General features: G+C 38.5%; 1 protein-coding gene across 2 annotated transcripts in view; it reads right to left on the bottom strand.

Moving 5' to 3' along the window:
- Positions 1-12827, bottom strand: part of BLZF1 (basic leucine zipper nuclear factor 1) — a 34094-nt gene that overhangs the window by 14622 nt on the left and 6645 nt on the right. Inside the window, exons 3-7 of one of the 2 annotated variants that reach the window (XM_074322498.1) lie at positions 10665-11101; positions 9138-9337; positions 7032-7160; positions 4527-4746; positions 2167-2290 (exon numbers count right to left, since the gene is read on the bottom strand). In XM_074322498.1, coding sequence (XP_074178599.1) covers positions 2167-2290; positions 4527-4746; positions 7032-7160; positions 9138-9337; positions 10665-11101 — 1110 coding nt within the window. Of the gene's footprint in view, positions 1-941; positions 2291-4526; positions 4747-7031; positions 7161-9137; positions 9338-10664; positions 11102-12827 lie in introns of those variants that run through there. The other variant, XM_019747419.2, reaches the window with a different exon arrangement.

Here is a 12827-nt window from a genome sequence, read left to right as displayed (position 1 = left end):
AACAGGACTTTATTGGGGAACAGTGTGTACTTCCAGGACTTTTTTCCAAGTCAAGTTGTTGTCCTTTCAATCTTAGTTGTGGAGGGTGCAGCTCAGCTCCAGGTCCAGTTGCCGTTGCTAGTTGCAGGGGGCGCAGCCCACCATCCCTTGCGGGACTCAAGGAATTGAACTGGCAGCCTTGTGGTTGAGAGCCCACTGGCCCATGTGGGAATCGAACCAGCAGCCTTCGGAGTTAGGAGCACGAAGCTCTAACTGCCTGAGCCACTGGGCCGGCCCCTTGTACGTTTAATTTTTTGAGGAACTCCCAAACTGTCTTCAGTAGTGGCTGTACCATTTTACACTCTCACCAGTAATACCTACTGGTTCCAGTTTTTCCACATTCTTGCCTTGGAATTTTACTTTTTTGGTAATAGCCATGCTAATGAGTGCAGAGTACTCAATTTGCATTTCCCTAACGATTAGCGATGTTACACATCTTTCCATGCGCTTATTGCCCATTTGTATATCATTTTTGGAGAAATGTTATTCATGTCGTTATTCATCAATTTTTAAATTGTGTTTATTTTTTGGTTAAGTTGTATGTAGTTCATTTATTCTGGACACTACATCCTTATTAGATACACGATTTGTAAATATTTTCTCCTATTCTGTGGGCTGCCTTTTTATTCTGTTGACGTTGTCCTTTGATGTACAAAAGTTTTTAATGTTGATGAAGTTTTATTTATCTATTTTTTGTTTGTTTTTGTTGCCTGTGCTTTTGGTATCATATCCAAAAAATCACTGCTAAATCCAATGTCATGAAGCATTTCCTCTATGTTTTCTTCTAAGTTTTATACTAAGTGAAAAGGAAAGGCTGAAGAATCAATTGTGAATAGTAATAGCTAGATGAAGACTTGAAGTGAAACACATTATTCTGGGGGGAAAAAAATCAATATTAAAAATAAAAAAGGTAGAGAAATTTATTGCCATTTAAAATTATAAATATCACGCAGATGAAATCAGACCAAAAACAAATGATTAAGTTGACATTAAAATATATTCTTTGACCAGATTTGGTTTTTAAGATTTCTCTATTGACAGGCAGACACTTCTGCAACTAATCAGTGTAATTTGGTATAAACATTTGTGGCTATTTTTAAAGGCCTGTAAAAGGGTGTCTTGTGATTGTCCATCATAAATAAATAATAACAGATATTACATTATAAATTAATTGATGGATTGCATGTTTGACTTTGTATAATGTTCTAGAAAAATCCTATTTTCTCCACCATATTTTATAAATATCAAATTAGATATTCCTGTTGTGTTGCATTTGCCAAAATGAGCTCAATATTTAGAATCTGTTTGTTCTATATATGGCAAGTAGCATCCATTCAAAATATGGAACCCCCTGCACAAAACCAACATGAGAACATGTTTTACTGAAGCACTTGTTAATATGGCTGTAAAATATTTTTAATTTTCCTAACATATAGCATTTATTTTCAAAAGATTAGTCCCTTTACCTAGTTTTCCATAAGCCTCCTTTGTAGCCTGAAAAGAAAAATGACACTCCCTCACCCAGTCCCCCACCAGCTATTATTACTTTAGAGTAGGGGTCAGAAAACTTTTTCCGCAAAGGGCAAGACAGTAAATATTTTAGGCTTTGCAGCCCTGTGTCACCTACTCAGCTCTGCTGATATACTGCAAAAAACCCACTGCGGACAATAGGAAATTAGTGGGTGTGGCTGCATAGGATCCAAGGTGACAGTGTGCCAGTCCTTGATTTCATATAAAATATATAGCAAGATAAACAGTAACTGAGAGTCTAAAAGAAAGGTATACAATTTTTTTCTTTTAGAGTCCTTTAGGTCAAGCATCATGGAATACCTGGAAAGCACTCTCTCCTTTAAATATATCTATCTACAGTTTCATTCTTTTCTTACCCTGAGATATTTATTCAGAAAGGGTAATGTGGAGTCTAGGACATGAAACATCTTTGGGGATATCGAGTACTTAAACAGAAAGTGAGGTTACTTCTAGCGTTTTAAGACCCCCGCTCCCAAGTGATAAAGACTCTCGGATAACAAGCCAGTGCCTGCGACCTGCCGCCGATGTCCCAGCGTTAGAGGACAATGAGTTCTCCCTGGCAGTGAGTGCAGCAATTCAAAGTGATGTTTTCGTATCTAGTATAGGGATGGAATCGGCCAATATTTTTCTTTGTAGCAAGTAGGGTAGTTGGTGAAGACTCAGAAAATGGATCATTGGGTGAGTTCTCAGTACAGGTAACCGGGTCCAAAATGCGTAGAACCTGAGGAAAATAAACAGTAATGTCAGATGTATGCAGTAAATGCCCTTGGTTTTATTGATGGACACCGTGCTCTCAAATTCTTCTGCTCTGACTTTCCCTACTCTGGCTCCTTTTCTGAGACTCACAACAGGAGGAACTCTTGGGTTCAAAAAAATTCTCCAAGTAAGGCTGAGGATAACATGGTACCTCTGCCTCATAGTTCCTGTTTCTCATGTTCCTATTCTCCCAACCATGGGTTATGGTTCAAAGGAGGTAGGCACTGCCACTGAAAGGAACCGTGCGAAACAGTGGTTCCATAAGCCAAGGGAGAGAAAGACGGAGCAGTCACTTATATACCAGATGCTGCTGGCAGCAACTGTAAGGCAGTGACGCGATTTCCCCAGAAAGAGAATAGAAAAGGAGAACAGAAAGCATAAAGATGATGATGAGTTTAGTTTTAGGTACTGATTGATTTAGTAAATAGCTGAATACCTACTATCTGCAAAGGATGATGCCCGCCCTTGAGGAAACATAAGAGTCCCCACCCCTAAAAAGCTTATAGTTTGGGAGATGGAGAATCAGACAATTACAATTTAACATGTTAAAGAGCTGTAATAAGTGTATGTACAAAATACAATGGAAGCCAGAAGGTAGGAACATCTGGGTTTGCCAGTGAGATTCAGGAAAGGCTGATTCTTAAAGGTAGAAAGGTGCTGGAAGGGCAGTCGAAGCAGAAGGAAAACAATGTGCAGAGGCGTGAGCTGCAGTGGCATGTCTGTGCAATAAAAAGTGGTTAACTACTGGAATGTGAGTTGAATGTGCTTGTTGGAGGGACACCTGGGAAATGATCCTTGAGAAGGGAAGATGGAGTACAGATTATGAAAATCCTGTACAATATTAAAGAACTCAGATTCAGTAATAAGACTGGGCCTGTGTGACAGGAGTACCAAGATAAATGAACTGGTATTTTTTGGGGGGCTGGCATTTTTGAAATAACTCTCTGGCAGTAGAAGATGGCCTAGAGGCAGGTGAAAAGCAAGACAGGGATATTGATGAGGCGGCCATTGGCAATAGTTGAGGCTGGAGGTCAGTGTTTGAACTTGGGAGAGGGGATAAATTAGAAGGAACTGATAGAATGTGTCAAATCAACAGGATTGGGGGATGAAGGAAATAATAAGAATGATAGTTACCATTGGGTGAGAAATTATACTGGAATCTGCTATGGGCTTTATCTGCATTATTCTATCGAATCCTCAAAACATCCCTGCGTAGTAGGTATAGTTCACTAAGATAGGGAGTACAGGAGAACAAGCAGGTTACTTTTCTTTTTTCCTTTTTACTACAGGGGAGAATACAAATGCAAAACCAAGGAGAAAAGAAGTAGTAGTTCTATTTTCAGCTGTCTGTGGGACAAACATGGAGCTATCCAGCGACATAGGTCTTCTGAGCTCAGAAACACTGTGTCAGTTGAAGTCTTCAGGTTACCCGAGAGAAGGACAAGGGACAAAGGCACTTAAGAATGGAGTGTAGGCAAGCTATGGCAGGAAGAGAAGCCAGGAGGGAGCTGATGAGATGAAGGGAAAAATGTAGGGACCAAGGGAATAACAATTACGATGTGATCAAGGAACGGGGGTGATCAGAATGAAGGAATCAGAGCTGGAGAGGAAAGAAGCTGAGATCACAGATCACGGAGAGGTGCTGAGCTGAAGATCTTAAGAGCAGAGCAGTTCTACTTACTAACAAAGACTAAGCTGACACAGGGATTGGATATTGAAGTGTAATGGAGGCGAACGTGGTCGTGGTCACAGAACTATGAGCCCGTAGTATTTGACACGTCACCTACATGAATTCACCCAGGACTGTAGGTACCAGGTCTGCACTATCTGATTCTGCAGTATTTGGCACATTCACATATTAAAAAATAATTTCTTAGAAGTAATCTATTATCTACCCATGGTTACTAAATTAAAATTTCTACATAGTTTGTCTATCAAAATGAGCTCAAGAAAAGGATTACCAATGAATTCAGTAGCTAAAAACCAGGCCCTTTCAAAACAATTACATTTTTCTCCTTAAGAACAGGGTAATAACATTCAAGAAAATCAAAGCTCAGAGGAGGAAATCATTTTCCCATCAGCATGAGAATCAGACCCCTTCCTGCCTGACTCCCAGTGCCAAGCACTCTGCATTAGCACACGCCACCCTGCCATACGAGGACAGCATCAGAAGTCCCACGGATCACAAAGCAATATTTTACCGTTTCAGCCATTTTTTCTGCTGGGGTGCTGCAGAATTCAACTGCTGGTGGAGTCTTTTTTTGACCATTAGTGCCAACATTTCCCAGAAGACAAGAATTTATGGCTTTTGCCAGCCTGTGATTTGTCAGTGCTAGTTCTGCTGTGCTGTGAGGCTGGGTGCAGGGGTAGCAGGTTTTCTCTCTCCCCCACTGCAGGTAGACCAAGAGCTCCTCCAGTAACCTGCACGGAACACACGAACACTGAACATCAGTCAGAGGGCAGAACAGACAAAGTCTGAGAAACGTATTTCTGAAATCGTGTATCTTTCTCCCATTGCTTTCTTTCGGAGTTCAATGAATCAGAAAGTCTGATAAAATAAGTTAGACTACAGAAAGCACTTACCAATTTATTAGGTTACTATCTGGAAACCACTCAACAGAGTTTTTTCATTCAGATGTTTTTCATTCTCCCATTTCAGTATTGATAAAATATACTAGTATGTTATACATATACTATAAATATACTACTCATTTAGTAGTATAGAACTACTGATTTGATTTGTGCATGTCTTGAGATAGTCACATATGATATTTCTTTTTTGGTGAGTTACATCAATTGACTTTTGAATGATATATCAACCTGGAAGTCCTGGGCTAAAACCTACTTGGATGTGAAGTATAAACCTTTTTATAGTCATGCGCCATTTAACGACCAAGGTACCTCCTGAGAAATGTGTCGTTAGGTGTTTGTCATTGTGTGAACATCACAGAGTCACATGCACAAGCCTAGGTGGTACCGCCTACCGCACACCTAGGCCAGGTAGAGCCTGCTGTTCCTGGGCTACAAGCCTGCATAGCAGGTCACTGCACAAAACAACATGAGATTAGATCCAGCACAAGAGAAAACAATGCCATCAGGAGACACGAGATGTATGAGACGTAACACGACACACTGTCTTACAGCAAACGTTTTATATGTGCAAAGGTTACACTCTAAAATAATGATAAAAAGTGTAGTAAACACATAAACCAGTAACAGTCATTTATGATCATTATTAAGCACATAGACTGCACATAATTGTATGTGCTGTGCTTTTATGCAACTGGTGGCGCAGTAAGTTTGTTTTCACCAGCATCACCACAGACAGTGAGTAATGCATTTCGCTACCACCTCAGTAGGTGATAGGAATGTTTCAGCTCCATTATCATCTTAGGGGACCCCCATAAGTCCGCCACTGACCAAGATGTCTTTATGCAGCGCGTGACTGTACATTGTTAGATTTGATTCACTAAAACTCTGGTCAGGATTTTTGCATCTATGTTCATGAGCGATAATGGTCTGTAGTTTTCTTGCAATGTCTGTCTGGTTTTGGTATCAAGATAATGCTGGCCTCACACAATGAGTTGGAAATTGTTCCCTACTCCTCTATTTTCTAGAAGAGTTTTTGCAAATTTGGTTTTATTTCTTCCTTAGATGTTGGCTAGTATTCACCAGTAAACCCATCTAGGCCTGGAGTTTCCTTTACTGGAAGGTTTTTAACTACAAATACAACTGTGTTACTAGGTTACACCTATTCAGTTATCTGTTCTTGAGTGCCCTTTGGTAGTTTGTGTCTTTTAGGGAATTTGTCCATTTCATTTAAGTTGTTGAATTTATTGGCACAGTTTTTCATAACATCCCCTTGTCATCTTTTTTGTGTCCACAGACTCTGTGGTGTGTGTACCCCGCTCCTTCTCATTCTTGAGATTGATGCTGTGTATCTTTGTTTTTTCCCTGATTAAACTGAGGTTTCTTAAATGTATCTTTTCAAAGAACCAGAATTGGGCTTCCTATTTCATTTATTTCAGCTCTCGTCCTTATTATTTTTTCCTTTTGCTCAATTTGTTCTTTGTGTTTCTTAAGGAGGAAGCTTAGATGACTCAGGAGATCTTTCTTGTTTTCTAAAACAAGCATTGAAAGTTACAAATGTCCCTCTAAATACCACTTTAGTTGCCTCCCAGAAAATCTGATTTTTTGATATATTGTGTTTTCAGTCTTTCAATTTCCCCTATGATTTCCTCTTTGGCTCTTACTGACTTGATTTGCAATAAAACAATTATATAAAAGTACAAAGCATTTTTAAGGAAGACCATCAATTTTGACAGATCTGGAGCATATGGACTTGAAAATAAGCTCTAATACTGTAGCATGGTCCTCAAAACGAGATCGTTCCAAAGGAAAGACAGGCACACTTTTTGGCTTCTACCAAAAGTTATACAAAAGGGCTACAAATATAACCAAAACTGACTTTTAAATCCAGAGATTTCTTCTATTATAGATATAACTAATTCTCTGCCCAGTGAAGAAGGTATGAAGCATATCTTCTATTTTTTAATTCTTCCCCCCTCTCCTGATCATCTATTTTGAAATGCTACTCGAAGTATATGCTCAGTAAGTTGTTAAATGTAGAAACACGAAAGAACTGTCGTCATAACAAAAACTGCAGGAGAAAGCAGAAGGGTTCAAAGTGTAGACAAGAGCCATACTTCTGGGTCGCGCTCATTTCCTGACGGAGCTGTTCCCGTTCACTCAGGACATCCTGTATTGCGCTCTGTGCCTCACGGTGATGACGCTGCAAAACCGCTCTGGAGTTGGTCAGCTCATCCGCCATAACCCTGGAAGGGATTCAAATCTCACATGTACACCCTCTGACAACGACGGTACGAAAAGTGAATATACCACCTTGGCAACTGTTACCTTCAAAAGCTTACAAAGAAGATTTAACATAGTCAACTTACTTCTGTTTTTAAATCTTCACTAAAAACATTCATCCAAAATGTTTTTGAGCTGAGAACTCATTAAAGGGATCCGATTACAATATTCATTTACAAAATGAAAAAGGAAACGGTTCTTTCACGTTCCTTATGTAGTGACTTTTGGAATGTACCTCGATCTTGAAAAAAACACTAATGTATTAAATACAGAAAATTTTAGAGGAAAACAAAAATGTGTTATTTTCCTACTATCCAATTACCTCTTTGCTATAAGAAAAATATTACAATAATATAGAAAGGCTTCTATAAAAGGAAAACTAAGTCTTTCCTCCTGTCTGGCATCCCATCCTTTTACATATAACCAAGATTCATATACATTTTTCCAGAAAAAAATAATTTTGCATATTAAAAATAAAAGAATGTGTTAAAAATAAATGTATCCATTTTATTTACAAAAAAGGGATTATTTAATACAAACATTTTTATACTTTGCTGTTTTTCACCTAATAGTTTACCTTGGTGAGTTTTTCATATTAGCACATACAGAGCTAGCTCATGCCCTTTATAAAAAACAACAAAAAAAAGTTTGTGTTTTCTTCTGATTGGATGTACTGAAATTTATTTAACTGGTTCCCTATGGATGGAACGGAAGCAAAATTTTAAGTATATTTATTTAGCTGAAAATCTTAAAACTAAAATTAAAAGTCTCAGACCATAGCAACCACTGAATTCCTTAATATGAAAACAATTTTGACATTGAATGATTATACCAACTAAAATATCAAAAAGTATAATTTTTACTGTCCTTAGAATGTTACTATCAGTTTTGATCAGGATGTTAAAAAGTTACATATAGCAATAACCTGTATAACATATGCATCACTTGCCTCTGAAGCAGTTCAATGAGAATTAACTTAATGTTCATTGTAAGACAATAGACAGTAAGCTCATTTCCCCAAACAGCATCCAATACTAGCATAATCAGAAAATAAATTAAGGACTTTAGGAGAGTAGTCAGTTACTAGAAAGTATCACAGATATTAAGACATGAAGAAACACTTTCCTGAAAATTTACTCACCACAATCAGTAATTCATAAAGTACAGCCTGGAAACCTTTGGTATTTTGTGAGAAATCTCCAGATGACTGAATTTAAATCAACTGTCATTAAGCATATTATGTGTGAAGCACTTGGCTAAGGCCAGGACATAACACAGATGGCTAACACCCAGACCCTGTTCCCCAGTAACTCAATGCTGGGAGCAGGAGGAGGGGATGAATAGACAAAGAATCATAATGTACAGCCGAGGTTCCCAACTCTCAGTGTGTCCCTGGGCCTGGACTTGAGCCCTGGGGTTGCCACTTCTGTTGGAGAGAAGCCTCATCCAGTATGCCACACAGATGTACCATTTTCTCTTTGTGCGTGGAGAGAAAGGGTTGGGAAACTCTATTATATAGTTACATACTATGAGGACAGAGCACAAAGGATAAATAATAATATCTTACGGAGTGGCAATGATATTTGAGTTCTCCCAACAGAAGATGGGAAAAATAATTTGGATTTTTGTAATTTTAATATTTCCTAGGTGTCTGAGTTTACACTTTTGTTTTGGTATTAAATACTGGAGTAGGAGTGACTTGTGCGATCGAGTCATAACCTAGAATTGCGGAATGAGGGAGGGTCCTTATGGTACCACTTCTCCAGTTAGGGAGACTGTGTGACCAGCACAGATGCAGAGTTGGCAGCTTGAATAATGCAGGAAGTACATTAACAACCTGAGTCAGAATTTTTCACACTACAATCTACTTTCTTGTGTTACGGGTCAAAAATCTGACAGAGCAAAACTGGAAAATGAAATACTATTGAAAATAGAAATACCTGCTCGCGAGGAATTTACTTCGCCACACATCACACTGTATTGACATGCGCTCCAACTGCTCGGCAAGTTGAGCTGTGTTTCGACCTAGGGCTTCGTTTTCTAGAATAAGCTGATTTTTCTCACGGGCTAGACGTTCAAAGTGATACTGAAGGTCATCCCCAACAGAAGCCACCAGCAACTTTTTTAACTCACGATTGACCTAGAAGGCAAATGACCAAAATAACAAGCTTATGTGACTTCACTGTGGCAAAATGAACAAAAGAGAAACTTTCATGTGATTTGGACCTCCATGACTTAAAGTGTACATCCAAGAGGGATATTAAATATTTAAGTTTCAGAACATACATATACTAACCATATATCTCTATCTTTATATTTGTAGCCCATGTGGTTATAAATTGAGCCTCTTATAATAAGAATACCAACATTATCATAAAAATTACAAACTGCTTCCAGTCAACACTTAAAGGTAAAATATTAGAAAACAAAACCAATTTTAAGTTTTGTTAAAAAATATGAAAGAAAATGTTTTATGTATTTTTAAATCTTATTCAACATTTAAAAATTAATTTCTTTGTGCCCTAGGATTTTCACTTTTAAGAATTTAAGCAAAGGAAGCTATTCAGGATATCCACAGGCATATTTTTTACACTGTTATTAAAAACGCAAAAAATTAAAATATAAATGTCCAATAGATTTTGGTATATGGTGCAGCCATTGAAGAACAGTTGCTATTAATAATGATGTTGTAATAGAATATCCTGACATAAAAAAACATTAGTAACTAAAAAAGTGGGTTATAAGACAAAAAATAAACTCAATATATATAATTATGCAGTTATACCTGGATGCTATGATTATAGGTGGTATTATTTTCATTGTTTTCTGTATTTTCCGATATGTTTACAAATAAATACGTACTTCTTCTACATTTAGAAATCAGTTATTTAAAACTGCACTAAAATATATTTGGGTAAGAACCACTAACATGGTGCCACAAAGACTAACATCTAGCAAAACGTCTAGTCTAATAGGGAAACGAAGAGGAGGGGAAGGCAGTGCTCACTAAGGTGTAGAATAAGAGGACAGAGTCGAGCACTAGACGTCGTTTTCCATTGACAATGATGATACCAATACTTAGCCCACCATTCTCTTTATTCCAAGTATTGGGCACACATAGGCAGAAATACTTGGAATTTACAGATCCTTAAAACGGGTTGCTAACGAGTCCATTTCAAAGGCTGACTTGGTCAATGTTTGGTCTAGAAGTTATAACTGTAACCTCCTTTACAACGCACACTTCCACCTTCAACTTGGTTTAGAGGACAAGTTCCCAACATACTAGTATACTAGTTCTACCAGAGGTCCTGAGAGAGGATGTGAAATTTAAGAGGAAGCACTTTAGATGACAAGCTATAGTGAATGACAACTATTTTCCCAAGAGGAATTGTAGTTTTCCAACATGCAGGCTTAGAAGGGCCAGTGTAAAGAGCAGTCTTCATTAAAGCTACTGAGGCGGTTCTTACCTCTGTCTGTACTCGGAGCTGGTTCGAAAGACCTTCTTTGTCCTGCAGTAACCTCCTTTCAGAGTTCTTGAGCTTTTCCAGTACATTCTTCACCTCTGATCGTTCCTTCCTAGCTTCTACACCTCCCTCGGACTGACCAAGGAATTCTCCTTTATGATGGCCTAGAGACTTAACCTTTGCATTTTTGTCGGGGACAACGTGAGTTATAGCAGCTTTGGGAACTAATATTCTTACAGCTTCAACTTCCACTGCTTTCTCAGTGAGAATCTTCCCCAGCTGAAGAACTCCTGGGCTCTCTGACGTAATTGCTTTCTTTCGTGGACTCTGACGGATGTGATGCTTTACGGGTTGGATTCCAGAGGTAACTTCAGACTTAGGGGGTTCCTCAGTTTCCATTCCATCTCCTGCTCCCCGGATTGGGGCTGCAGTAAGGGTGGCTGAAAAAGGGGAAACGAAACGAGCTATTCACTGAAACGATATGCCAGGAAAATGCCAAGACATGCTTTACCCTCTATTCAGGATTACAGGCACTAAAAAGAATGGGAGAAGTTCGGAGTAAAAAGTAACTTTCAAAACAATTGTGTCAAGAAAAGATGAACAAGGTCCTACAGGATCCAGCTTCTCTTAAGTAAATGGTTTCTCTATTGGTAGAAAATGCGCAATTTGGAATCGGGGTGTTTGGTTCTGACTTCTACTTGCTAGTATGACCGTAGGGAAGTAACTGAACCCTCCATGAATCTCAGTTTCCTAATCTGCAAACGGGAGATGCCAGTAACAACTGTGCTGCAGGGCTGTGTAAGAAAGAACAGAACACACTATGATCAAGCACCTGGCACCCTGTAGACACTCAATTATGTTGGCTCAAGACAAAAATAAGTACCAGTTACATATATGCATGTTTGAAACCATCTACCTCAAAATACATTCTTCTGTTTTGTAAACTCAAAGAATGCTTTGAGCAAACTAACCAACCAAACTATTCGATACTCTTTCTTCTAGGCATCTAATCACGCCTTTATTCTGCTACTTCTTATTTTCTTAAGTGGTTTCTCTTGCCACTCATTGTGATTCTAAGTTACCCCTAAGAAGTCAGCTTCAATGCCACACTTCAAATTAAATCTTCCCGGTTGTTCTGGCCACTCTGTGAATGCCTCTGGCATGGCCTCAAACATTCGGGTTGAAACTTAATCAGGAACCATAATGTTCATTTTAAGGGTTTTGTGCAGCCTAACCTCACTGTCCCCACGACTCTGACAAGCACACTAGGGGCAGGCATTATGCCCCAAACACGTGGAAGGAACATGGTGTTACAGAAACGATAGGAACAGTGGGACCAGCCAGGTCTGGCATTTGAATTCCATCTCCACCATTACTACTGGTACAGACCTGGACAAAACCCTGCAATGACCTCAGCACCGGTTTTAACTTCAATGTAAGTTCATGAGGGTAGGGATGATAAGTCTCTTGCTTACCACTGTATTCTTAGTAAAGGGTCTTGCACCCAGTATTCTATATCTGATAAAAAATGAATGCTAACAAGGGGAGGGTAAAGGACGAGCATATGTAACAAGGTTCTAATGACACACTTCGAGGGGTCACAGCCAACAAACGTGCTGCTGGGAGCCGAATACTGGCCATTGCGTAACGTAGTGGGGACCTCTATGCTCGAGGAACTTACTACTGAATTTTGGAGACAGGAAATACCTAGAGAAAGATAATATGTATTATAGGGTAATAATAGTAAGTAAGTATGCAGTAAGTGGCACAAAAATATTTCTGTAGAAAGGTTAATTAAAAACAATCATGGACTATTGATGAGTCGTTAGTGAATTTATTACTATCTAGCCAAATCATAGATACGTATGTATATGAGTATATGATTATGTTATATATTTTATACATACATCTTCGAAACCAAAGACAGGAAACAGAATTCCTAGTTTTTGGGTTTTTTTTTTTTTAAAGCTAAAGTATGTCCTTAGTCTCAGTTACTATTAGATATCAGCACCACATCTTGATCAACTAAATGTTAATTATTAATATTAATTAAATATTAATCATGTTTTGCTGTAGCCCATGCAGTTAGGAGAGCAATCAGTTTGGTAAGAGCAATAATAAGCTTTTATTAAAATTAGACCATTCTTAAGGATTTCTGAAGCACAA

Source organism: Rhinolophus sinicus, linkage group LG17 (genome assembly GCF_036562045.2).
Source record: "Rhinolophus sinicus isolate RSC01 linkage group LG17, ASM3656204v1, whole genome shotgun sequence".
NCBI lineage: Eukaryota > Metazoa > Chordata > Mammalia > Chiroptera > Rhinolophidae > Rhinolophus > Rhinolophus sinicus.
The sequence above is the reverse complement of the archived record's forward strand: the minus strand, read 5'-3'. Positions and strand labels throughout refer to the sequence as shown.